Raw genomic sequence first — 27,827 nt, 5'->3', positions numbered from 1 at the left:
CTCGAGGTGTGCGTCTTGTTGCAGGTACTCCTCTGTAGGTCAGTTGATAAAGAAGAGAAAAGAAGGTTTCGCTTATTTGCCAAGCTCAGATCGTCCCCTCAAAAAACCATTCTGTTTGCTAACCCCATCCTTAGTTTAATTTCCTTTTCAAATAATGTAATAATAAAATCCGTCTCGGAGAGTCGAATAAGTACGCGTAAGAAAACTATCTTTATTGTTGCCAAAAATAAAACAAAATATGGAAAAGCAATTTAATTGCTACCCACTCAATGTTTTATTTTCTTGGGGGACTACATCAATACCACATATTCACAATAGGTAATTAGTCTATTTTAAAATGGCGGTATTCATTTTATAATTAAAACATGTTAAGTTTTACTTTCTTAAATTATTTGGTTAAATTATTTATTTTTGTCCTTGATTAACTAAATGAGTAATATTCACCTATGTCAAAATCATTTGTTTATTTGTTTAGGGTTTAAGGATTAATGGAGGGTACGGTACCAATGTTTGAACCTTGGTCATTAGTATTAGAGTGTGGACTCTTAACCACTAAACTCAAGGTAGAATTGGTATCATTTGCTTATTTGTCAAAATACCGATAACTCAATCTTAAACGAGAAATTGCGCACTATAGGTATAGTATATCCCCCCAAAACCCCAAATGCATAGATTTCCCTCTAAAATTCAGGTTGAAACCCTAAAAAACTGAGAAATTAATCAGAAATTAGAGAAATTGAGACGAAAATGGCGTCCACATCTGGAAATCGGGCAAGCGAGGTTCCGACCAAAATTAAAAACGCAGTTAACACATTGTCCTCCGATAATCAGCCTATTCTTGCTGTATTATATTTTCTCTCTTCCTTTTTTTGTTGTAATTATTTAATCACTTCTTTTCTTCTGTTTCCGTTTTATTTCGAATTACTTAATCATGATTGTATTTGTGATTTCAGGATATTCGGAAATCCATTTACGCGATGCAAGAAATCGCTGTCGAAATGGAGAAACTTAATCGAAATCAGCAGGTTATTGTTTATACTCGTTTCTCATTGAAATTCAACTTTTTTTTCTTTTTTTAGTTTATGCTAAATCAAAGACTAGTATTGAACTTAATTTCGGGTAGAGATGGTGTTTGAATTTACGAGTAATTAGATGGAATGATTGATGTTTAGCTTAGTTTCTTTGATATTACAACTGTTATGTATCTATGCATATGGCAATTTAGATGGTTGGTGTGATAAATAGTCGAATTTCCGAAGATAAATGTGGCGGTGTTGCGAGCAGAACCTAAACTTACTGTATCAAAGTGTAAGGAACTCGTTTGCTTTTCAAGATAAACCGCATACATTCAATTTTACTCGGACTTAGCTGCGAGTAGACCTCGCAAACAGATTAGGTCGTGTCGTGTTCGGATTCGTGTCAATATTAAACGGGTCACCATTATCCCAACCCTAACCCGATCCAATTACATAAACGGGTCATTTGTTTCAACCCTAACCCGAGCCATTTAATTTTTCTATAACCCAACTCGACCTGTTTAACCCATTTATCTTTAAGCGGGTCATTTTTAATCCATTTAACCTGTTTAATCCAATAAACTACGCTCTATAACCTTATTATCCCAAAAATGATGGATGAAAATGCTAATTTTAAGTTGTTTTGTTGAATTATTGACTCAAGCCAAATATATTATGACAATTTTAAATAAATGGGTTATTCGTGTCGGGTTCGTGTCGAAAGACATCAACCCTAACCCGACCCATTTAAGTTTCGTGTCGTGTCGTGTCGTGTTGTGTCAACCCAATTACTTAAATAGATCACAACGTCTTGACCCTAACTTGCTAACATCGTGTCGGGTTCGTGTCGTGTTTTCGGGTCGTGTTAATGATTGCCGCCTCTAGCTGCGAGTGTTGGATGTGACATGGTGTCAAATTTCTGATGGGGCTATTTTGTGAAATAAGAGGACGATAGAATGATAATAACATTACTAGGAGATAGTCCGGCCTATAAGATGATAAACTTCCTCATTCAAATAGGTGATAAGGGTCACAAGGTTTTTCTTATTGACCTATTTTCTTTGAATAACATGAAGTGAGAGTATCATGTCATGTAAGGAAGTCGGAACATTTAGACACGGGAAGCTGAAAACTTAGTAACGGAGTATCAAACTTTAGAAAGGGACGGGGTTGATTTAGCTCTGAAATCAATATGGGAAGTTTTTTAGGAAGTAAGAGTAGATATCCTACAAAATTGGGAAGTCTTTTAGGGGAGCAAACCAATTTCGATGCGGGTCATAGGATTCTGGATTGCCAACGTTCCTGTTCAACATGTTCTTTTATTGTTGAGATATCGACCCTTGGTCTTGATCAAGACATTAAGTTCAGCTTCTATTCTGCGGGCTAAGGATAAAACGGATGTGCAGGTAAAAGAGCTTGAAGACGCTGTTTTAGAACTATTGTATGCAAATGAGGAATGCAGCAGCTTTTCCAGTGTTATGCAATCGGTCAGAGAAAAATACCAGCCTGGTCCACAGGTTCCATAACTGAACCAATCTTATCCTTTTGTATTTGTTATTACTCGTACTAAATTTCTGACGGTCTGAGAGTTTTATATGTGCTTAAATTCATAGCTAACTAACTTTAAGAAGATGCTTGATGCTGAAAAATCAAAGTTCAAGGGTCAATCTGCTGCAATTCTTCAAAAGGATCCTTTCCTACGTCGCTTCAGAGAAGCCGTTTGGGTATGTTGCATTCAGTTTTGTGGACTTCGTGTTTTTGAGTCAGCTGGTTCAAGCTGTGTAATCATGTGTAATAGTTTTATTTGTTTTTCTGAAATTAGGAACTGATGTTAACTTGTTAAGGTCACATGCATGACAGTGAACTCATTTAGATCTGTGAATTGTATGGTTAAATTGTTAAAAGACTTGCAGACAGAATAAGCATGATGAGCAACACTATTCATTTGTATTTTAGTTGCTACTCCACATTCTATTTTCATATGCATATGGTGGATATACTCTGTATGTCTTGAACTGTATATTATTTGTATACAGGGTATATTTTAGCTGCCACTCCACTGTGTATTTTTCATATGCGCATGTGGGCTATATTGCTTATGTCTTGATACGGCTTGGTTGCAGAATGTTCATCATGGAGGTCAGCCAATGCCTGGCGAAGAGCAGGAAGAAATCATGATGACTACTACACAATTTGGACTTTTGAATACAGTGTGCCCAATAACTGGGAAAGCTGTCACTGATTTATCGGAACCTGTTCGAAGGTTTGTACTCTATTTTCTTTCGAGTGATTTGGGTTAGAAGGAAACAATTATTCTTTTTGTACAGTCAATTGTGTGTTAAGTTTTCAATAAACAGATTATGTTCATGATCTTCCAGAAAAGATGAAATGATTGAATTGTCAAGCCTAACCAGTAACTGATAATTAACTGTGATCTATTTTACTAAGAAAAATGAGTTGGGGTCATCAAATGGTATTTAGTATTGAGTCAAGGCTTAAGACTGTAGAACAACACACACAAAGGCTTCAAAAAAACTTTCTGCCATTTACATTTGCCTGTTGATTAGTCAAAAGTCTTTGGTTGCATCCTTGATTCAGTTTCAACTTTCAAGTGCTCACAAATTGAACCTTCGTTTCCTCAAGAGAACAAACAAGTAATCTTACTAAATTATTTAGAGACGCTATCTTTTCTGTTACATCTACCTTGCTAATCTTCTCAACATGTTCAATATGGCAGCATAGATTGCAAGCATGTCTATGAAAAGGAAGCAATTATGCTATATTTAAGGCAGGTGACCAAAACAAACAATTGCCCTGTTGCAGGTATTCACCATCACTCGTATGATCTGGTCACGTTTGTTTTCAAGCCTCTCTCCCTTGCTTTTTATTCTTCATGTATTTCTCTTTGTTTCAGGTTGTCCAAAAGCATTGCGTGCTGCAAGAGTGGTTTGCGACACCTTGTTACCTGTCGAGATAGAGGAAATGCGTTCACAAAACAAACAAACTGAGGCACCTGGTGCTTTTGAAGACTTCACTAATTTTAGTGACAGTGATTCATCGTAGGTTGCATGTTACTTTCATTAATCACTCTATTGGTATCTATTATTCTACTAGAGCTTTCTTAAGAAAAACGAGTAAGTAGCCGAGGAAGAAATTCAATCTTTTGCATATTTGAATATCCCTTTTTTTTTTGTCAGATTGAAAAAGGGTAACTTACAATACCCCAAAAGTTATAGAACACGCTAGTCGACTAAGTTGCACTAGAAACCCGACTAGCAAGTCTAGTACAACAAAGCCAAACTTAAGGATTACATAAACATTTATTAAAATTAAAATTACAACAAAGGAAACTTTTTTAATGAGGCCAAGATGATGAAGAATAGATTGATCACGAACAATCTCGTCCACGTCATCAGCAGTACTAATAATTCCCATAAGCCAATGGGGTGGACTAGATGCACTTACGCCATAAAATCATAGAAAGAAAAGGAGAAGAACAAGCCTAACGGGCTTGTCTTTAGTGGAGAAGAATATCCTACACCGTGGTGATCGACCCAAACAGAAGAACAAGCCTAACGGGCTTGTCTTTAGTGGAGAAGAATATCCTACACCGTGGTGATCGACCCAAACAGTCCAAAGACCAGCAACCCAAGGAATCAGTAATCTGATACGAAGGACTAGAGAGCTCCCCCAACCAAACTCCCAGCGAGGAGCCTCGATGGACCACCGACACAGACCAGGCTCAAAGTCACATCCAACGAAGCTTTTGAGAGGTCATTATTCAATAGAAAATAACAAAGTCTCCCATAGAGGGAGATTATTAATAAGAACATAATGAAAATTAAATTAAAAGACGACATTGAATTTGGAGGAGAACCACAGCATCCAACCCTCCCAACACCACAAACAAACCCTTTACAATATCATCCAAACCAACATAACCACACGTCCACACTGATTAACACGAGAAAACAAAAAGAAGTCCCAGACAATCAGGGAAGAGAACAATCTTCCAAAACCAAGACATACTCCTCACCAAAAAGAGTTCCTACTTCACGAACAACACCCACAAGATGTGACTAAAACAATTAAACTGACATAAAAAGGCCAAACCAGCCAAATCACACAATCCATCCAAACCATAACTCAATCCCGGACATACCGACGAGGCCCAAAGATACCATAAAAGACCACAAAGGCAACATGCAAAGACCGATCAACCCCAAATAGACATGCAAAGAACAATCGGCCCCAAATAGACATGCAAAGACCACTTGGTGGGAGGAGGGGCGAGGGGAGGGGGAACACCGAGATAAGAACATGCACAACCAGTCAACCACCTAGAGGAAGACAGACTTCAAAGACACAAAAAAAAGCAAACCAGAAACAGAGACACGGACCACCCGGGTCAACACTAGAACTTACCATATGAGGTGGGGGAAGGGGCGAGGGGAAGGGGGAACACCTCATAGGTAAAGACCCAGACGAAGGCACTCGAAACACGGCGGCGGCGGCGATGGAGAGGCAGACGACAAAGGCGGCAGATGATTTAGAAGACCCACAACTGAAAGATCGATTCACAACAAGAACAAAGTGAAGAAGTAAAGCCAGAGAAACCATCGAGGAGAAGGAGCCGAAGGAAACAGAAAAGAGATGTCTAGACCACCACAACACAAAAGGACCGAAAATTGAAAGACAGCAAGTGTTAATCAAGAGGAGCATGAAGGTTCGCCGGAGACGGGACAAAGCAGACCCACATCTCCGACGAATGAATCTCCGACGAATGAATGTGATGCAAAGATAGTGAGATGGGTGGGAGGCAGATATGGTGGTACACAGGGAAAAAATTAGATTTGGGGTTTTTAATTTAGAGAGAATTTTCTCTCTCCAATTTTAGAGAGATAAGGGCATTTGGAGTTATTAAAACTGAATGGATTGCAATATCCTGTTGTTAATGTTAGTATTTGATGATGAATTTATAAATTCTTCATCCAAAACATTTGGAGCTTGTATATACAGTTTACAGGGTAACAAACTAACAATCCGTTTTTCTTCCTAGGCGGACATATATCCATGTCTGTCGTATACATGATATAAGCTTTTTACATCCTCATTTACGCATTTTCTTTCCCATTTTTTGACTAATTAACTTGAAGACTACTCAATAGAAACTTCGATCTGAGGATTTTAGTTTAACATGAAATTAAGGTATTGTTTGGCCTAGTTTATGTGAAATAGCTTTTACTTTTTAGAATGAGTTTTTTCATAAACTACTTTTTGAAAAAGTTGTGGTTGTTTGGCCTAACTTTTGTAAAAGTAGTTTCTTAACAAATTGATGTGTTTGGCCTACTACTACTTTTTTGTTTTTTTCCATAATCCTAAGCGTTTTTGGGAAAAGTAGAAGCAGAAGCATCAATTTGGTGCTTCGGTTTCTAGTAGCATTTTATTAACTTCTGACTTTTCAAAAATAGTTTTTTATCTCCCTAAATTATAGTGTTTGGCCCAGCTTCTAGTTTTACAATTAGAAAAGCACTTAGAAAGCTTGGCCAAACACCCCCTAAATTCTGCGGCTTAAATTCTGCAAATCCTAAGATTTTTAAGTGTGGGTTGTTTAACGTGGTTTATATCTTTTCAAGATATATGAGCAATATATAGGGTCGGGGTCTGGTACGAACTAAAGTTCAATACGAACCGTACGAACTAATTCAACAAATTATATTATCAACAAAACCAAACACGCTCTGACTTTTCTCTCCTTATCCAAATCCACTGAAGTTTCCATCTTCCTCATCCAGTCACCACCACCACTATCCATAGTAGCTTCCCTGACAACCGCCGGAGATAGTGCTGCTCTTCGCGGCCACGCAGACCAAGCAAGTAAGTCGCCGCTCTTTTTGCCAACAACCAGTTGAGGGAGGATTTTGCGACAACTTCCACGAATTGCAGTTTTCAGCTCTAAATTTTCCGATTTCTTCGATGGGGGAATTAGTTTTTTGAAATCTTACTCGGTTTATTTAGATCTCGCATTTCGATTGAATTTTGCAAAAAACTATCACTGGTTAGTCTCGCGGTTTCCGATGGTGGCGTGTCGCGTCGGGGATGAAGGGTGCCCAAGCGAAGAGAAAGGGTTGAGGGTCCGGTGGCGTATTGTTGTGAGAGACGAGGTGGTTTTTTGAGTTGCCAATTGAAGAAAGGTTAATGGCGTGGCTCTGGCAGCGTAAGGTCGCATTAATGTAGTTGGTGGAGGTATTGGTGGTAGTTTTTGGGCTGGGTGGTTGGTCTGGTGTTAGACGGGGTGGGCCTGGTGGTAGGTAGGAGGTGGGATGGTCGTCTGACGTCGCCGGTGGTTTTTGGCGTCGTATGGTGTGGCTGGTGGTTTTTGGCGTCGTATGGTGACGACATCTTACTGTTTCTGAATTAGTTTCATTCTAGGAGTGAATGTGTATGGCAAGAATGGCGCATCAATTAGATGAGTAAAGGGTGAATTTCCTTGTGTACTCAGAACATTTTTTACTTGCCAAAACTGTTTTTCTAAGGCTTTTTTTCAGTTCTAAAATTATTGGTGGCAATGCCATACTCTCTAGTCATTACATGAATGAAGGCTGACTTTTATTCCATAATTGAACATGATGTTTCTAGTTTCTACGGCCTAATGATTTCGTGTCGTGGACTCGTGGAGTACCGTACATTGATGCCTGATGATTTAAATTCATCGTTTTTTTTGGATTGTTCTGTGATCATGAATAGACAACTCTTGGCTTATTTATAACACATGTTCAGAGTTCATTTTCACAGCCCAATTAGTATTTATGTAAGATAAGCGCAGCGGTATACACTATAGGGTTCCAAGCATGTTTATGCCGTCGTGATGGGTGATCAGATTTACCGTCTTGGAACCATTTTTAGTCGTGTGTATTCATTTGTAAATAAGTGTATCTAGCTAGGTAAATGATTGTATACACTATGGGTTCTAACCTTTTCAAAAATGTGTGTATCTAGTAAGGTAAACGAGTGTATCTAGCTAGGTAAACGAGTGTATCTAACTTATCTAAAGAGATGTTATCTAACAAGGTAAATGAGTAGATAGTAGATATCTTATACTATAAGTCTAAGTACCAAACAATTACAGATCAAAAGATCTTAAATAATGCGGCCATTCCATTTATAATTAATTCGCCTCATTTGACTTGGTGGTCAAACCAATGATGTGTGAATTCACCTACACCAACTTTACATTATACACTTATATATTTTGTTCATGTTGATAAACTTTGGCACAAAAGTAATAATGGGTTAAATGAAGGTAGTAGTAGTACTAGTAATTAGGGAACAAGCGACCAATAGGCAAAGGCTTATTAGCAAAGACTTGTAAAACTGAGTATACAAAACCAAATGTTGATTATTTGTTGCAAGACACTGCATGTAGAAGGAATCCTAGATCTTAAGGGGCGTGACATTGAAATAGAGAACATTGATTCATGTAGACGTTAAACGTCTTGAACTTGCATCAATCTCCCACAATCGAACAAATCACCAACAACACGAGGCATGACGTCAAAAAGTGTATCTAGCATGTCATAGATGTGTATCTAGCAATTTAAAAGAGTGTATTTAGCAATTTAAAGTAGTGTATCTAGTAATGTAAGTAAGTGTATCTAGTAATGTAAGTAAGTATATCTAACAACGTAAAGGCGTGTATCTAGAAATCCAAAGTAGTGTATCTGACTTATCAGATATGTGTATCTAACAAGGTAAATGAGTGTATCTAGCAATTTAAAAGAGTGTATCTAGCAATTTAAAGTAGTGTATCTAGCAATGTAAGTAAATGTATCAAATAACGTAAAAGCGTGTATCTAGAAATTCAAAGTAGTGTATCTGACTTGTCACATATGTGTATCTAGCATGTCATAAATGTAACAAGCTAGATAGAATTTGCACAAACAAGCTAGAAACACTTATTCATCTTGGATTTATGTCCTTTTTGATGGCTCTCCTCTTGGTTTAAGTCTAAATTTGTGTGTCGAGAAGTCCTCTTTTCCACAGTTTGACCATAAACAGGCGAAAACTGTGTATTTACCAGGCATCAAAGATTGCTTACCAAATAGAATTTGCTCTAATACGAGAGCATTGTATACATACAACGCATAATTAACTTAATTACGAAATACTCCATTACTTTCGGTCATTTAATCAAAAGTAAACAAATGATTGGGACGGAAACTTACGAGCTACTATCAGCAAAAATATAGCTAATCCATTTCAAAAACTCCTCAATCCTATCCAATTCCTCAAAAACAGCCTTAGGATTGGAAATATCGTAATGATTATCAGGAATAGCAAGGTAAGGTTTTAGATAAGGTAAATAAAATGGAGCAATTGGTGGATCTTTTCCTTGACGAAGTTCATCTTCAACAACTTCCCAATCATCTTCATCAGCCCAAACCGGGTCCCAACCCGGTTTAGTACCTGCCAATGGAGCATCAGCTCAAAGCTCCCTAAGGTCAGCCTCACGCAAATTCTCTCTGCCTTTAGGGGAATCAAATTGTTCTTCTGGGTAGTTGATCTCGCCGGAGGTCACTGATGGTGAATGTCACCGGTGGTGGAGAAGCCACCAACACCATCGTCGAGTTAAACCACAAACATCACCTAATTATCGATAGAATGCAAACTTCGCAGAGAAGAAAGCGTGGTTCTCTGACAACAACTGTATAGTACGGAAGGGAGATCTCCGTCACCGACGTTGGTACGGGTGGTCGGTATGAATGGCCGTGGTGTTAGATTAATATGTGGGAAGTCGGGGTGGGGTCTGTGTTTGGAAGGAGAAAGGAAATAAACGAGTGTTTGGGATTTAATATTAACCGTAGAATTATTTGATCTTGGGGATAGGGGGAGTTCGTAAGTTCGCACCGAACTTTCAGTTCGCACGAGATCCTATTTCTATATATATATATATATATATATATATATATATATATATATAGAATCAGGATCCCGTGCGAACTAAATTATGGTGCATACTGTACGAACTTACTTAAAAAGAAGACAAGTCAAATAAAATGAAGGGAGACCACATAATCACATTTCCGTACTCCTATTTTCCCCACGATTAACAATCCTCTTCCTATCTAGTACTTTACTTCCACCTTCATCGGCCATGATGCCACTACACTGACGCCGCTGCTCCAACGCCAGTCACGCCGTCGTTGCATTGCCGCAACTCCACTATGTCGTTACTGCTCCAACGTCGGCCGTTCTTTGTCGACTACTTTGCTTTTCTACTTCCTTTAACGCCACCAGTTCCCTTCTCCGGCCACTCACTCCATCCTACTCTTGCAAACTAATTCTGATTTCTCGGCGTATCCCCTTTCTCCGGTGAGTTGCTTATTTCATAATTCTAAAAAATTGTGATTTTGGTTCTAGATCTGCTACAAACGAAGTAGAATTTCGATAAAATAATTCTAATAACGCCTTTGTTGCTACTTTTGGAGTCAGGTAAGTGTTTGGTCGAGGTGGTATGCTGACTGAGAATGTCGACACCATCGTCGACCGTGATTTAGGCGCGTCAACCTGGCTTGGTGGTGTTAAGGCGGAAATGGGTGCGGAGTTTAATGCGTATATTTCGAGTACAGGCGACAACTTTTCCGGCGAAGGGAGAGAGATGATGAGGAAAGCGGGTCATTTGTGGATGCGGTCGTGGTGTTTTATGGAGGTCGTGTCGCCTATATGTTACGGTGGTAGCATCAAGAAGGGAGTTTGAGCTCACCGGTGATGTTGTCGGCTTCGTCCAGTGATTTTGTCGGTGTTTTATGGTGGAAGGGAGTATGGGTGGCCGGTGACTTCGCCAACGTGGGTAGTGCGGCTTTAGTGTTTGTGTGTTGTCTGTGATGTGATGGTTATCGGGGTTGGGGTTGGAGTTGTGGTGGTGGCAGCGGTCGTGGTGGTGGTGGTAGCAGCGGTGGCGGACTGACAGTGATAAATGGTGTATACATCTAATATGAGACTAGATACATTTACAAGTGGTGTAGGTACAAGTTATAAGTGCTCTAGGTACATGTGTATATAAATGGTGGTGGTGGTGGAGGTGGCGGTAGTGGCGGTGATGAGGGCAGTGATGATGGTGGTGACAGTGGATACATTTGGTATGACTATCGGATACATTTAGTATTACTGCTGGGTACACATGTACCCAGTAGTAATACTAAATGTATCCGGTAGTAATAACAAATGTATCTAGGTAGTTCGTACGGTTCGCACCGTAAATCAGTTCGCACGGGATCCCGCCTATATATATATATATATATATATATATATATATATATATATATATATATATATATATATATATATATATATATAGAAATAGGATCTCGTGCGAACTGAAAGTTCGGTGCGAACCTACGAACTAAGCAAGAACTGTCAGATCTCAAGTTGACAAGGAACGTATCAACGGTTGACATCAAATCTATACACTCTCCCCCTACTAAAAGTCAAAACATCTCAAACTGCAAACCCAACCTTAAGCCTACCTACCTAGCTCCCTCATTCTTTTCTAAACCCACCATCACCGGACACCAGTTGCTCTCGCCGACCACCCTGATGTCGGTCACTCAAACGACCACCTCCGATGACACTCCAGTTCGCCCGCTACAACTGTCGCCCTTCTTTGTATTGATCCCCTATGCTGATGACGAACCTTAAACAAGGTCGACGAAATTCATTTTTGGCTCTATTTTGTCCGACAACCTTGCCGGAGCAGTTAGTTTTTCGAATTCGTGCTTCGTTTTTTTGTTGATTTAGGTTTTAGATTTTGAATTGGCGTAGCAGACTGGTTATCGGTTTTAATTTGGGGATTTTTAATTTGGTGTGTCTTGTTTTTGCCAAAAGTGGTAGGCGGGGTTCAGGTCAGTTTTATTAGCTAGGGGAAGAGATGGGTGATGTTTACTACTGTAGTGCTGTGATACGATTGATAATTGCTTGAAAAGAAAATAAAGGCGGTAGCGGTCACAAATGTTCGGATTTACTGAGCTGTGCATTGTCATGTAGTTATCCATTAGGCCGAGTATCCCATGTTTGCCATGTTCTCAGCATTAGCATTAGGAATTCCCTTAAACATTCCTTTTGTTAATTGTGACAGTCTCAGTCATTGCATTCTGACTTTCTGTAATCCCATAGCATTCAGCTGACAGTAGCTGTAGGTGTATCAGGATACTAAATTATGCAAACCTCTTTGATTAGTCTACTGTTGGAAATCAAATCATTTTATAGCATCCAAAATAACTGGCTGGCAAGGGTGGCAGGTGTGGTGGAGATGGAACCATCAAGGATAATTGGTGATTATATTTTAACAGTTTCAACGGCGGAGATGGATGGTGCAGGTATGGAGACAGAGAAACTGAAACAAATAGCTGATGATGATTATGCTGCAAAATTGTTAAAAAAAGACAAGCAATTACTGACGATTTTGAATTGACGACATTAAAGATGGTGGAGCCGAGGTGTCTATGATGGTGGTGGTGTGGGGCATCTAATGGTAGTTGTGGTGGTGGGTATTAGATTGTAGCCAGTAGCTAGGATTGTGTATCTGCAGTAAAGTACATTGTAAATGTATCCAATATATTGGTTTGTATAAGGATACTCTCTCTTCAGCAGGTTCCACTCTACCTTTTTCATTTTATAATAAGGAGTACTTTCTCCGTTTCAACAAATAATTAGGACGGAGGAAATATTTATTAAAATGCAATGTAACATAGGATATCAGGTCTGATGTATAAGGATACATTTCATCCGAGAAGGATAAAATGCAATGTAACATAGGTTTCAACATTTTTTTGGTGTGGTCATAGGTTTCAACATTAAATATTGCTAGATACATTTATTTATCTTGCTAGATACACCTCTCTTGTAAGTTAGATACACTTTTTTACCTTGCTAGATACACTCCTCTAACAAGCTACATACACTCTTTTACCTTGCTAGATATACTTATTTACCTTTTTAGATACACATCTCTAGCAAGCTAGATACATTTTTTTACCTTGCTAGATACACTCCTCTAACAAGCTACATACACTCTTTTACCTTGCTAGATACACTTTTTTACCTTGCTAGATACACATCTCTAGCAAGCTAGATATACTCATTTACCTTGCTAAATACACTTCTTTACCTAGCTAGATACACTTATTTACCTTGCTGGATACACTTATTTACCTTGCTAAATACACTCTTTTACCTTACTAGATACACTTCTTTACCTAGCTAGATACACTTATTTACCTTACTAGATACACTTATTTACCTCAACATCTAATCTTTAATATGGTAGATCGTCATCAATGCTCTTGGTCTGATTGGTATAAGTAACTTAAAAGGAAGCATGTGGAAATAATGAAAGAAAATAAATAGCTAGTTTCAACAATAACATAGAATAAAACACTTTAAACTGTATCAAAGGATTGAACAAGTCTAAATCTGCCTGAAACACCTTTCATAATTTATAGTACAATGCAAAATGGGAAACATGGCTGAATAGGGGTTTAATTGTAGAGGTCGTCTTCATCGCGGCACCCAAGAGAGGCGGCAAATGCATCATTGTCGAGGAGTAGTTGTGCTTGTGTTGAAACGGAACTCGGACCCAAAGCCTCGAGAGATCGCTTTGCAATGTCCGAGCAAATGCGGTATTTGCGGATATCGGCATCGCTCACACTCCTACGAGCGTACTTCATTGACTCTTCAAAGTGGGTCGCCTTAATTTCGGACACTTCATCGTCAATGTCCTCCTCCATTGCCTCGGGATTCTCGCTTCTCCTTCTCTCCCTCTCAATATCCTGCAAATCACAATGCCGTCTACCAACCTTATAAAATAAATATAGAGTACTTGTATGTTTTTAGTTAGATAAATTTGAGTAAAGACACTTGCCTTCTCAATGTTTTCACGGATGGCGTACTTGCAAGCACGCTGGCATATTTCAGTGATATCCGCACCATCAAGCCCGGGTATACTTCGCAAGGGCATTAAGATCAACATCCTTAGCAATTGGGGACTTCCTCAAGGTCGCCTTGAAAATTTGGAGGCGGGACTCGTCATCGTCGCGAGCGAGGGATATAAATAAGTTGGTCAAGACGACCCGGCCGCGAAGGCGCCGAATCGATAATATCGGGCCCGTTAGTGGCCCCAATAATGAAGACTGTCTTCTTGGCGGACATGCCATCCATCTCGATCAAAAGTTGGTTCGAACTCACAAGAAGACCCCAGCGTGTCCACCACCGCCACCCTCTCGCATAAACAAATTACACCGTTAGTAAAAGAAAAAAGTTTGCTTTACAATGGCTAATTATACTTATTATCATTGTCAGGACAACTATGGAAGAATTTTCCAATAGGTCCAGCGTTCATTGTGAGAGGTTGTCGAAAAGAGATAGTCGGAGCAAGAAGATATACAAGCATGAAATCGCAATGACTCGCCATAGCCTGTTGACAAAAGAATAAAATTTTCAAGAAATTAAACAGCTTCAAAGGCGAATATCAACCCATATGAATAAAATACTATAATTCAAAAACCATACACTTCCTAAAGACGTTATACAGAGTAACAAGACATCATCATCACCATCGTATTTCTAGCGATTGCCTTCAAAGAGGCAACTAATTTCCAACTATAATTCAAATCAATACAAACTAGATACACAAATCAATACTCCAAAATGGAAATCCAAAAAAGAAGATCTACAAAATGATGCTAGAGTTTGAAACATTACCATCGGAGATTCGTGGTAGGTGCGGCTTCTAGTAAAGCGCCGACAATAGCGTCAGATTAAGGGACTGGAGTGGTGCGGCTTCTAATTTAGCGACGAGGTACGACTATGGAGGAGAAAAGTTGGTGCGCCGGTGAGGATTACGCGGCGGTATTGTGCCGGCTTCACGATGCTCGTCGTCATCGGGCATGCGGCAGCAGGCGGGTCGAGGTTTATGGTTTAGAAGAGTGGGAAAAGGAGAAGAGAAGGAAAAAGATAAAACTGTCCGATCTGATATCCGTCGCTAGCATGGTGGTGGCCGGCGGCAGCTGGTAGTGGCTGAGGTGATGGAAAGTTAGGATTTGAGTAGGTATATTGAAAATATGATTTGGTTTTGGGTGAGTGTATAAGAGGTTGGGCTTTTGAGTGGATGATAAAAGTAGTCAGCCTGTGATAGGTAGTTCGTACGGTTCGCACCTGACCCCGACCCTATATATATATATATATAAATATATATATATATATATATATATAAATAAATATATATATATATATATATGGGGCGGGAGTGATTTAATCGCCTTTAACGTCTAACCGCATTTAACTATTTTTTTAATTAGGCAGTTTTTTTTTTTTTTTTTTTTTTTTTTAGATACACTTTATCTACTTTCCATATACACCTCTTATTCAGATACATCTTATAACATATCTAGATACACTTTTTCTACACTAAAATTTTTACATATTTTTTTTAGGAGTTTTAAAACTAACTACGAGATACATTTTTTACTATTTGCGGATACATTTTGTATTATTAGCGGATACACTTTGTGGAAATTGTTACAAGTTTTAACACTAACTCTCGTACACGTTTTATTTTTTTTGCGGATACATTTTATAATTTTTGCGGATACACATGACATTTAAGACAGATACACATTATAATACTTCTGGATACACAAGTTCATACTTCCGGATACACATCGTATTAATACCAGATACGCATGATTATACTGCCGGATACACATGTATCCCGTATTAATACGGTGTGTATCTGGGTGGATATTTTGTGTATCCAGTGCCCACCCCTCACCACTGCCGCCTCCACTGCCACCATCACCACACAAGACACACGCCCCCACCACCACCGCCCTCACCACCACCATCACGACGCCCCACCATTACCAACAAAACCACCATGAATCCGCTGACCAACACTCTATTCTACCTATACAACAACAAATCTCCTTACTCTCATTTGAGTCAAGCTCAATCTGGATAAAACACTTGAGCTTAACGTGGTCTACTGATAATCGGCAGACCGTGAATAAGTAACGAAAAAGTTAGCCAAAGTTATCTGCTCAGTTAGGCCTAGCACTAATATATATGTTCAGATGGATTAGCTGACAAAACTCATCCGTTAGATGAAAATAGATAATCCGTGAAATCTTCAACACTAGCCGACTCTTTGGTGCTTGGGGTACTGCATGTGCCTAGTTCTGACTGACTGAACATAGAAGACGCTTCACTTGATGAGTCCGCTCGAGGAATACTTTCAACGGAATGAGTCACCCATTCCTCTAAATAAGGTGAATCCTTTGCATAACCTTTCCTACTTGACTGATGTTGCATCGCCAAAGGATCAGAAGACGTATGTCTAGCCATTGGTATTCCGGATTTGTCACTGCCTCGTGCAGGAACAGCGCGAAGGTAAGCATCATGAAGCTACCCAGGTGTGACTGATGCGGATTTTTCTCACCTCGAACCGGCCGGAATCACGTCGGCAATAAGACAACCATTGTCGACAAGTCAGCCAACATCAAAATTTCTCAAGGATTGCAAGTATATGATTAATTTTTCGAAATTAATTGTATTTCTAAGTAGATCTAAGAATTGGAAAAAGAAAAACAAGATGAAACAAAGGCAGTAATGTGGTACAGATGAAATTACGAAAAACAAGATGAAGCAAAGGCAGTCAGCCAACATCAGCCGGAAAAAATGTCGCCGACAACGGCGACGGTGAATTTTTGCATAAATAAAGGGAGTGATCTGGTGCAGATGCGATGGTGCTAAAATAAGGTGAGGGTAAGGCAGAGTTAATGTTGCCGGTGGATGCCGGAGCTCCGGTGCTGGCATTAGATGGTAGGAGAAGAAGTTGAGTGGGTGAGGTTTGTGAGAGTAGTGGGTTACGAGGGAGGAAGGGAATAAATGGGTTCCTGAGTGATTGTGAGGATAGAGTGATTTAAGGGTTAATGTGAGAGTTAATTTGGACCTTTTATTTTGTTCATCCAAGGGTTTCTTTTGAGTTCGTACAGTTCGCATCGTAATTTAGTTCGTACGGGATCCTGATTCTATATATATATATATATATATATATATATGTTTTAGTATTATAGATTATAAAGATAGTTACAATTAATTGTTACAAGGCCGTTATAGTTAGTTATATTCTAACTAACTGTCCTAACTAAATTGTATAAATACCCTATTATTCAATGCATAAACTATTAGATTCAAATTCAATTTAATTCTTCCTTACTATTCTCCCTTCTACATTCTCTCTACATTTTCTATTCTACTTCTAAGCTTTAACAACTTCTTCCATGGAAGTTTAAAGCTTCATATGGTATCATACGAAAATTACGATCTTGGTTAAGTATCTCGTACACTTGTGTACAAATTCTTCTCAAAATGACGGCTGGTTGGTCGAAGGTCAAGCGATTGTTTGGATCGGTCTTTAGGCTGATACCATGTAAGATAACTCAATGCTTGTATTATTATTGATAAATTCTAAATTATGCTACATTTATATGATACTGTCTTGGAGGATAGTACAAGAATATTTTTAAAAATCTTTCTAAGGGAATATTTTGATACCTAAATAATTATTATTCCTAATAATTTTATCCTAATATAACAATTTTTCCTAATAAAAAGGTAATATTTTTAACAAAGATTATTAATATATTGATGAAGAAAAATATGGACAAATAGCAAATTTGCGGTTTTCATCCCACCAAGATATACAAAAAAAAAAAGACTAAAAAGGAATGTTCTCAATTGTATCCCTCAACTTTTATGTTTTCTCAGGTGTACCCTCTTTTTTCATAAAAAAAGCCTTGAGCGTCAATAATTCTTAGTTACGAGTTTAGAAGACGACAAACTTTTTTTTTCAAATTGATCGTCTTTAACAAATCTTCAGTTTGAAAAAACTTCAGCGATGTCTGAACTCATAAAAGGAAATTATAGTCGGTCAAAGTTTATTCGTTACAAAAACTTTGACTAACGATAACTCTCGGCTACGAGTTCTGTAATTCTTTTTGTTCAAATTTAAGGTCTTTACGAGATAATTGGTTTGAAAAAAAAATTACCGATTTCTGAACTCGTAGCCAAGTGTTATTGACGGCCAAAGTTTTTTTTTGCAAAAAAAAGAGGGATACACCTTAAAAAACGAAAAACTTGACCGGTACAAGTGAGAATATCCAAAAAAAAAAATTATATTCATAAATTTCCCTCTACAAAACGGAGATTTTCAGCAGAGAAAAGTGTCAAACATGGCGTCGACTTCTACATTTCGTTACGGCGATATTCCAAAGAAAATTAAAACTGCAGTCAACACATTTTCCGCAGATCATCAGCCTCTTGTTGTCGTACTGCTATTTGTCTCTGTTTTTTCCTTTGAAATATTTGATCACTCTTGCCCTTTGTTCTTGTTTATTTTGACTTAACGATGATCGTAAATATGATTTCAGGAAATCCGGAAATCCATTAACGCATTGCAAGAAATCGCTGTCGAAATGGAGACACTCAATCAAACTCAGCAAGCAGTTATTGTAAAGGAATTGACAAAGGAGTTTTGGAAAAGCTTGATTTCATTAATTAGAGGAATCACATATTCATACAATACAAAGGTAGCCTAAATTCTAAGTTAAGTATATACGAGAAGATTACAAAGGCTAAGATATCGTGAATACAATCATATCAAATAACTAACAAGATAAATAAAGATATGAAAAGATTAACCACAATCCTTAGGAATATTCTTAACATGCCGCCGCAAGACGGACGACCGAGGTGAGAAACCGATCTTGGAGAGCAGCATATGAAGACGCGGGCGCGGAAGGGGCTTAGTCAAAGCATCAACTAATGCATGAAGGGACAAGGGGAATCACGATACAGGTTAAGCCCAACATCAAGAGACCCATTAAGGTAACGGAGTACACGTTTAAGAGCTTGTAAGTGAACCGTTGTGGGTTTGTGCATGAACTGCGAGAGCTTATTGATAGTGAAGGCAACATCCGGGCGAGTGAGAGACAAATATTGTAAACCCCCAACAAGAGTATGATATTTAGTTGGGTCAGGAAGATGAGTACCCTACTGAAGACGCAGAACAACATTCGGATCCATGGGAGTATGCATCGGGTGAGAATCGAGCATACCAGCACGCGTGAGAAGTTCAGAGATATACCGTCGCTGACTGAGGAAAAGACCAGTAGAGGTGGTGTGCACTTTAAGACCAAGAAAATACGAAAGCGAGCCAAGGTCCTTCAAAGAGAATTGAGTAGGGAGACCTGCAATAAAATGAGCAACCGTGGAAGAACAAGGACCAGTGACGATAATATCGTCAACATAAACAAGCACATAAACCGGGTTAGAAGAGTGACGAATAAAGAGAGAGACATCACACACGAAATTCGTGAAACCAACAGCGAGAAGGTATGAGTGAAACTCATTATACCAAGCACGGGGCACTTGGTGAAGACCATATATCGCTTTGCGAAGATGGCAGACATGTTTGGGATGAGCAGGGCCAATGAACCCAACTAGTTGAGCCATAAAGACATCATCAGTTAGAGTACCCTGAAGGAAAGCATCATTAACATCCAATAATTGACGTAGTGGCCAACCCTTAGTTACAACGAGACTAAGAAGAACACGCACTGTAGCTGGTTTTATCACGGGACTAAATGTTTCTGTGTAGTCAAAGCCGGGTTGCTGGTGGAAGCCTTTTGCGACAAGGCGGTCCTTGGGTTTGTCAAAAGAGCCGTCGGGGATATACTTTGTAACATCCCTAATTTTTGTAATATATTTCTTTATTTTATTTTCCCATATTTTGTATTTTATTTTCAAGGAAAATATCCTTCTCTTGTCTTTTGGCTCGTTGGGCTCGAAGTGGGTGAAGACCCGCTCCTTTCTTGTGCTTCACGTGAGGTTAGAGTATATGGGTGGAGGTTTAGGCCTAAACTTGGTTTAAACCCATGAGTTTTTCTTATAAATAAGAAGGGAAACCAAACCCTTAATTTTCTTTTCTCATAATTCTCACAAAACCCTAAACCTAACTTTCTCTCCTCTCTTTTCCTCTTGGAGCCGTGTGCCTCTTCCCCTTTAGGGTTTCGTCCACCCTTTTATTCCTCCTCTATTCATCATCTTTCATGCCTAGATCGATCCTACCCTTTGGATCTATCTATCCTCGTAGTAAGTTTCATGTTTTTTGCGTAGTTTTTATAGTTTTGTTTTATCATTAGCGTTTTAATTGGGAACGTTTCCCTTTGGCACATTTGGATGGATCAATGAAGGCGTGGAGACTGCTCCTGGAGAGGATATCTATATCGTGGACAAAGATCTTGAGAATTAATCGCTAAAAAGGTAACTAGGTGTTTCTCTTTTAATTGCGTTTATGCCAATTAATGTGATTACATGATTTAATGATTGATCTGTATAATTAGTACTTGTTATATTGTTTATTATCAAGATTAATTATGTTTGTATATATTTTAATGCCTTAATTGCTTGTCGTATAATGTTTATGCGTTAATATAGGTGTCTTGTATGCTGCTAGGTTCACGAGTGAAACCCTAGAAGCGGCGGCTTGAGCGTGCGGCCAAGAGTGGTACGTAAGGTTATAGCTGAAGTTGGTATAACCTTGAGAATATGGCTCAAAGTTATGGTTGAAGCTAGTACAACTTTACGTTATGACTCAAGTTATGACTATTTGAGGTATAACCTTGGAAATATGAATCAAGGTTATAGCTGATGCTACTATAAGTTTAGACTACGAGTTAGGGTTATGGCTGGAATTAACGTACTCTGAGATTATGGCTCAAGGTTATGGTTGGAACTAGTATAACTTTGAGTTTTGTGTCAAGGTTATGGTTGAGGTTACTATAACATTAGGGTTATATATGTTGAAGTTATAGTCGAGGTTAGTATAACCTCACACCCAGAGTTGATGTTACGATTAAGGTTACTGTAACTTTGATCGGTAATACTTGTATCGTATGTTATGTGATGTCTAGTTGTTATTATATAACGGTATGTTTGCATATGTCGTTGGGTATCCTTGTTCATATGATAAGTAGGATAGTCAGTTATACTATCCTATGAGTTAAGTCGTGATGTTGTTCACACATGTTGGTAATGTTAGTTGTATTGTGCATTTGTTGTTTGCTAGTATGAATAGATGACGGTAGTATCGGTTATATACTATCGGAATGAACTAAAGCCACCTGTTGATGCGGGATTTATTTTGTTATGTGTTTGGAACTAGCCAGAGGCAGTGGTTATACGCTCTGGTTCCCGAGTGTCGTTCGGTGTACAGTTATTGCACCGAGAGTCTGGCCAGGTCTTAGACATATAAGCAGTGGTTATACGCTATACATAGTACCGTGGAGGCAGTGGTTATACGCTCCACACCGATGAGGCAATGGTTATACGCTCTATCAGGTAGAGGCAGTGGTTATACGCTTTGGCAAGTTAGAGGCAGTGGTTATACGCTCTAACGGGCGTTCACTCTATTTGCTATGCTTTGTTGCTAGCTTTTTGTCTTCTGTTGCTATGGATCGTGTGTCACCATGTTCGCATGCGTTAATGCTAGCATTGTGCCTTAAGTTATTATGGGTCGTGTGCTACTTTGGTTGTAAGTATACATGGGCTAATGGTTGCATATGGTCTAGGCTTTCATGTTTGCGTCTGTCTAAGGTCGGTAAAGTTTGATGAGTTATGTTAAGCTTTCATGAGTATAGATGCTCTTACATGTTTACTGGTTTTATATTTCAATTGTTAATTATTGTTGGTTATATTCACTTGTTGTAAATATGACTGGGAGAGCACCTAGTTACTCCCGAATGATTGTCGACCCCCACTCTTAGGTTGAATGCTCGTCGCTGTTTGAATGATGTTGCTTGGGATGCATCGAGGGGCGAGACGAATAATTAATTAGGAGTTTGTTTTTATGTTTAAGAACCCTTCAATAATGTAATGACTTTGGTTTTAGTAGCGAACCGGATTGGTCAGGTGTTTCTTCCACCTTGATCCTTTTATCAGTGTTATATTCTGATTATTCTTTTATTATACATTTTCCCTTTGTTTTATAATCCGGGTTGTTACAGTTGGTATCAGAGCGAACATGCTCCCACTCTCGATTAGTTAATGACTAAAATGAATGACCTAGTTAATGAGTGAGATTAAATGGGGTGGAAACCAATAGGATTTGTTGGTTTTCTTATGGTCTGTATGAGTAGTTATTTGGAGTGGTACTTAGGTTCTACCACTTATAACGATATTTCGTTCTTGTAGTTGGTGCGCAACGCGAATGATGAGACCGATGCTGATCGCATCAGGAGACTTGAGGCCGCCTTGGCATCTATGGCTGAAGGTTTTACTAATAACCTCAATAATAACAACAACAAAAACCTTCCGCATCAGACTGTGTTTGATCGCTTTGCTCGTCACTGTCCTTCTACTTATGATGGTGCGAATAATGGTACTGCTTTGGAGTCTTGGATTCGAGAGATCGAGAAACTGTACCTCGCAACAGGGTATCCTAAGAATCAAAAGGTGGACATTGCCACCTATTATCTAAAGGATGAGGTCGACAACTAGTAGGCTCTTGCTAGAGCTAGTGTGGAGGTTCAGTCAGGGTATGGTTGGATTGTCTTCAATGAAGCTCTGAAGAAAAGGTTTTATCCTGAGGAGATATGCTGGCAGAAGGAGCAGAAGTTCCTTCATTTGCAGCAGGGTTCCATGACCGTTGAGGAGTACACTAACAAGTTCGTGAAGCTGTCACGATTCGTTACCTCTGTTGCTATGGACGAGATTTCGAGGACTCGCCGTTATGAGAAGAATCTGGCTCCCAAGGTCCGGACTTCTATGTCTGGTATTCCTTTGACTTCTTTCCAGCAGGCTTATGACCCTGCTCTCAGCATTTATGAATCTGTCCTTGCTACCGAGGTTGGGGAGAGTGCGAAGAATAAGTTCGTGAAGAGGCCTTATGTTGCTCCTAGTGCGTGCTCCCCAGAAGAAGTAGAAGTTAGAGGCTCGTCCGTATATCCCGCATGATCAGAGTCAAGCTAAGGAGGGTATGACCTGTTTCAGATGCAGGAAGCCTTACCACCCGGGTACGAGTTGTGCTCCTGGTTCTCCGATCACATGTTTCACGTGCACAGCTCCGGGACACAAAGTTGTTGATTGTCCCCAGAAGCCGAAGATTGATGCTCCTAAGGTTGATGATCTGAAGCCCGATCGAGTGTTTGTTATGAGTCGTGCAGAGGCAGATGCTAATCCAGATGTGGTTATGGGTAATTTTCTGGTTCACTCTTTATCAACTTTTGTTCTTTTTGATACAGGTGCGTCGATGTCTTCGTATCCAAATCCTTTTCCGATCGTACTGGACTCACTTCTTCATCATCCGTTGATACGTCTATATCCCTTCCTAAAAGTGAGATTGTTTCTTGCTCCGTTCTGTTCAAGGACGTTCCTGTCAGTATTGCAAGGGCGATCCTTCATGTCAATCTTGTCCAATTCAAAATAGGAGAGTGACATGGACTGTTAGCTCGTTATGATGCTAGGTTTTAGTCCCGTGAACATAAGATCATGCTTAAGAGTCCTACAGGATCGAGGGTTTCTTATCAAGGTGTTAGAGTTACACCTACGGTCAAGTGGGTTTCTGCTATGAAGATGGTTAGCATGGGTAGAAAGGGTCATCGGATATATCTGTGCAGTGTTCGATATGTTTTAGCTGAGCCAAAGTTGGAGAATATCCTTGTGGTTAAGGAGTTTCCGGTTGTCTTTCCTGACAATCTACCTGGTATTCCTCATGAGCGGGAGATAGAGTTCTCGATTGAGTTCTTGAATTGAACTGGTCCTATTTCGAAAACTTCCTATCGTATGGCCCAGCTGAGTTATAAGAGCTTAAGAAGCAACTTGAAGAGATGATCGATAAGGGTTTTATCCGACCGAGTTCTTCGTCGTGCGGTGCTCCAGTTTTGTTCATCAAGAAGAAAGATGGTAGTATGCGGTTGTGCATCGATTACCGTGAGCTGAATAAGGTTACCATCAAGAATAAGTATCCTTTGCCAAAGATCGAGGATTTGTTTGATCAGCTCCGTGGTGCTAGTGTGTTCTCTAAGATCGATCCGAGGTCCGGTTACTATCAATTTCCGGTTAGGAACGAGGACATTTCTAAGACTGCTTTTCCTTCGAGGTATGGTAACTTTGAGTTCGTTGTGATGTCGTTTGGGTTGCCGAATGCACCTACAGTTTTCATGGATCAGATGAACCGCACTTTCAGCGAGTATTTGGATAAGAGTGTCATGTTGTTCATAGACGACATACTGATTTACTCGAGAGATGAGGTTGAGCATGAGAGTCATCTTCGTGTTATTTTGGAGACTCTGCGTAAGCAGAATTGGTATGCTAAGTTCTCTAAGTGTGCATTTTGGCCGAAGGAAGTGACTTTCTTAGGTCACGTGATATCTGGCGATGGAGTTACGATTGATCCATCGAAGATTTAAGCTGTGGTCAAGTGGGAGAGCCCGATGAATGTCAACGAGATTTGGAGTTTTCTTGGTCTTGCTGGGTACTATCGTCGTTTTGTGCATGATTTCTCTAAGAACGCAAGACCGATGACTCAGTTAATGAAGAAGGAATCCAAGTTCATTTGGACTGAGGCTTGTGAAGCTGCTTTCCAGAAGTTGAAGAAGAGGTTGACTACTGCTCCTTTGTTGACTCTACCAGAAAAGGGTGTTGAGTTTGATGTCTACTGCGATGCGTTGAAAACTAATTTGGGCTGTGTTTTGATGCAGAAGGGTAAGGTAGTGGCTTATACTTCCCGTCAGTTGAAATTTCAGGAGATGAACTATCCGACTCACGATCTTGAGTTACCCGCAGTGGTGTTTGAACTTAAGCTGTGGCGACACTACTTGTATGGAGTCTCTTACAACATTTATACTTATCATAAGAGCTTGAAGTATATCTTCACTCAGAGAGATCTTAACATGAGGCAGAGACGTTGGTTGGAGCTGCTTAACGACTATAAGGTTGAGCTGCAGTATCATGAGGGTAAGGTAAACGTAGTTGTTGACGCTTTGAGTCGCAAGGTGTGCCATTCTATGAGATCTATGATGGTGTTACCTAATGACTTGAGTCGAGAGTTCTAGAAGATGAGACTTGAGGTAGTTCTTCCTGGTACTTTAGATTTGAGTGCGATAGTTGCTGAACCCGAGATCCTTCATGAGATCCGAGTTAAGCAAAGAGAGGATGAGTTCCTAGAAGGAGTTCGAGTCGCTGTAAGTGGAGGTCGCGCCAAGGGCTTCGATGTTGGACCTCATGATGGTCTGCGATTTCAAGGTCGTTGGTGTGTACCTAACTGTGAGGTCTTAAAATGTAAGATTCTCAAGGAGGCTCATAGTACTCTCTATTCGATTCATCCCGGTGGTGATAAGATTTACAAAGATCTGAAGCTACGTTTTTGGTGGCCGAATATGAAGAAAGTGATTGCCGATTTTGTGAGTCGTTGCCTGATTTCTCAGAAGGTCAAGTTCGAACATCAGAGAGCTGGTTGTTTACTACAACCTTTGGAGATTCCCACATAGAAATGGGATTCTATTTCGATGGATTTCGTCATAGGTTTGCCGAGAGGGATGAATGCGATTTGGGTTGTGGTTGATCGTTTGACTAAGGTCGCTCATTTTATTCCAATGAAGGAGACTTGGAGTCTCGAGGAGCTAGCAAATGCTTATAAGCGTGAGATCATTCGTCTTCATGGGGTTTCTAAGGATATCATCTCCAATCGTGATCCGAGGTTCTGTTCTCAGTTTTGGAAGAAGCTGCAGTTGGCTTTGGGCAGTGAGCTTAAGATGAGTACGGCTTTTCATGATTAAACTGATGGTAAGACTGAGCGTACCATTCCGACGCTTGAGGATATGTTGCGAGCTTGTACTTTGGAGTTCCAAGTTACCTGGGACAAGAGTCTACCGCTTGTGGAGTTCTTCTACAACAACAGTTACCTAACTAGTATTCAGATGGCTCCGTTTGAGGCACTTTATTGAAGGAAGTGTCGTAGTCCTTTGTTTGGGACGACTCCAGTGAGGCAGTTGTTCTTGGTCCGGAGTTGGTTCAGGAATCGATTGAGCAGGTAAGGTTGATTCGTGAGAAGCTTAAGGCAGCTCAGGATCGACAGAAGACATATGCAGATTTGCGGTGTAAGCCGATTGAGTTCAAGGTTGGCGATAAGGTTTTCCTTAAGGTTTCGCCGATAAAAGGTGTCAACAGATTTGGGATTAAGGGCAAGCTTAGTTCTAAGTACATTGGCCCCTATATGATACTCGAGAGAGTTGGCGAGGTAGCCTATAGGTTGGCTTTGCCTCCGAATTTGTCGAAGGTTTACGATGTTTTTCTTGTGTTGCAGTTGCGTCGTTATCGCAATGATCCTTCTCATGTTCTATGATATGTGCATTTTATGTAGTCTTTATAAGCCTTTTATGCACTTATTTCTATGCGATTCTCGTAGTTTTATGCTACGAAATGTCCTGAATATTCTACTTTGTTTTGTTTTGCTTTATTTGCAGGAATGGACCTGAGAGTAGCGGAATTGAGCCTTTTATTGTCCTTTTTGCTTGCATTTGGAGGATGAGTGGATTTAGAGCAGAAATACTACTGTCTTGGGTGCGTGAAGGAGTCTCGGAAGCTAACCAAGTGAAGAACACGAGCTGGTGCAGTGGCAAGTCCTTGATCGAAAAATTTTCCGATCAATCGAGTGGTTTTAAGAGAAGAAGATCTCGATCGAATGGATTTTCTGTTCGATCGAGATGTGCATATTTGGAGTTCCTTGATTGAGTGGTCTATTTACTCGATCAAGAGGTTTTGCCATGAATGTGTTTGATCGAGCAGTTCTAAACTATTCGATCGAGTAACTCGCTAATGGGCTCGGGCTTTTTAGTTTAATTTCGTATTCTAGGTTTAATAATTGTCTTTCCTATAAATAGGAAAGACGATATGAGATTTTGGCATCACTTCATACATTACTTTTCCCTTTTCTTACTGTTGAACGTTGCTTTTCTCTCTATTTTCCGGATCCTAATCTGTAATCCTCTCTTTACTCTCTATTTAATTTGCGATGTTTATTATTTCCTTATATTTCGCTCTTGTTTTATTTATCATTATGCATAGCTAATTCTCCCGCTAGGATTTAGGGGATTCAATGAACTGTTGTTAGTTGCTAATTAGGTTTACAGGTCTTTCGTTGCTATCATGTATTTGTTGTTAATCACTGCAATTAACTGTAATTAGCTGCTTGAATCGATGCATTTAGCTAATTGATTTGGTAAGCCTTAACCTAGACCGGAAGGTTGGAAGGGGTGAGACCTACAGTGAACATTATGATGCTTTAGTGAGGGAGGAAGCTAAGCTAATAGTTTTTTAGGGCGAAGTGAGACCGGAAGGAGATATTCGTTGCCCCTTAGACCGATACAAGCGACCGATATGTGACCTTAGCTGCAATTATCTGACATTCATTGATGACCCGACAATCCTAGTTCTCTCTCTCTCTTTATCTTCTCTCGACCCTTACTTTTATTAGTTTAGTTAAATTACTCAAACCCCCAAATTGTGACCACAAAAAGACTGAATTAACGAGTAGATAGTGACCGCCTCCCCGTGAAGATCGACCCTACTTACCAGTACTTAGGTATTATTTTTGGTACTAAACGACGGTATCAAATTTTAGCGCTGTTGCCGGGGAGGCAACTATTTTATTTGCTTGTTTATTTGTGTCTGTCTTTAGCCTCAAGGGATTTATTC

At 39.6% G+C, this 27,827-nt stretch overlaps 2 protein-coding genes and 1 pseudogene across 2 annotated transcripts; 2 read left to right on the top strand and 1 right to left on the bottom strand.

Annotated features, from left to right (window-relative positions):
* Positions 1–555: 555 nt before the first annotated feature.
* On the top strand, positions 556–4,209 carry LOC141627419 (E3 SUMO-protein ligase MMS21-like). Its single transcript, XM_074440694.1, has 7 exons — positions 556–843; positions 954–1,025; positions 2,423–2,533; positions 2,630–2,740; positions 3,140–3,279; positions 3,754–3,839; positions 3,931–4,209. The coding sequence occupies exons 1-7, from the start codon at positions 748–750 to the stop codon at positions 4,077–4,079; spliced, it is 765 nt and encodes a 254-aa protein (XP_074296795.1). The 5' UTR covers positions 556–747; the 3' UTR covers positions 4,080–4,209.
* Positions 4,210–13,401: 9,192 nt separating this feature from the next.
* On the bottom strand, positions 13,402–16,415 carry LOC141631898 (cell division control protein 48 homolog A-like; annotated as a pseudogene).
* A 7,841-nt stretch (positions 16,416–24,256) lies between these two features.
* On the top strand, positions 24,257–26,475 carry LOC141631897 (uncharacterized). The gene is made up of 6 exons (XM_074444507.1): positions 24,257–24,438; positions 24,543–24,606; positions 24,719–24,841; positions 25,034–25,126; positions 25,733–25,830; positions 26,115–26,475. Exons 1-6 carry the CDS (start codon positions 24,257–24,259, stop codon positions 26,473–26,475), a joined length of 921 nt encoding a protein of 306 aa, XP_074300608.1.
* The last annotated feature ends 1,352 nt before the right edge of the window (positions 26,476–27,827 follow it).

This window comes from Silene latifolia, chromosome Y (assembly GCF_048544455.1).
Source record: "Silene latifolia isolate original U9 population chromosome Y, ASM4854445v1, whole genome shotgun sequence".
Classification (NCBI taxonomy): domain Eukaryota; kingdom Viridiplantae; phylum Streptophyta; class Magnoliopsida; order Caryophyllales; family Caryophyllaceae; genus Silene; species Silene latifolia.
This window is presented reverse-complemented; position numbering and strand designations above follow the sequence as displayed.

What these genes read in the sequence shown, in the direction of transcription:
- LOC141627419 (XM_074440694.1), top strand. Translation starts at nt 748, where the DNA reads ATGGCGTCCACATCTGGAAATCGGGCAAGCGAGGTTCCGACCAAAATT. An exon ending in ATAATCAGCCTATTCTTGCT is followed by an intron (nt 844 to 953) that starts GTATTATATTTT and finishes TTGTGATTTCAG; the next exon opens with GATATTCGGAAATCCATTTA. An exon ending in TTATCGGAACCTGTTCGAAG is followed by an intron (nt 3,280 to 3,753) that starts GTTTGTACTCTA and finishes TCAATATGGCAG; the next exon opens with CATAGATTGCAAGCATGTCT.
- LOC141631897 (XM_074444507.1), top strand. Translation starts at nt 24,257, where the DNA reads ATGTCGTTTGGGTTGCCGAATGCACCTACAGTTTTCATGGATCAGATG. An exon ending in ACTCTGCGTAAGCAGAATTG is followed by an intron (nt 24,439 to 24,542) that starts GTATGCTAAGTT and finishes CGAAGATTTAAG; the next exon opens with CTGTGGTCAAGTGGGAGAGC. An exon ending in ATCTCCAATCGTGATCCGAG is followed by an intron (nt 25,831 to 26,114) that starts GTTCTGTTCTCA and finishes GGACGACTCCAG; the next exon opens with TGAGGCAGTTGTTCTTGGTC.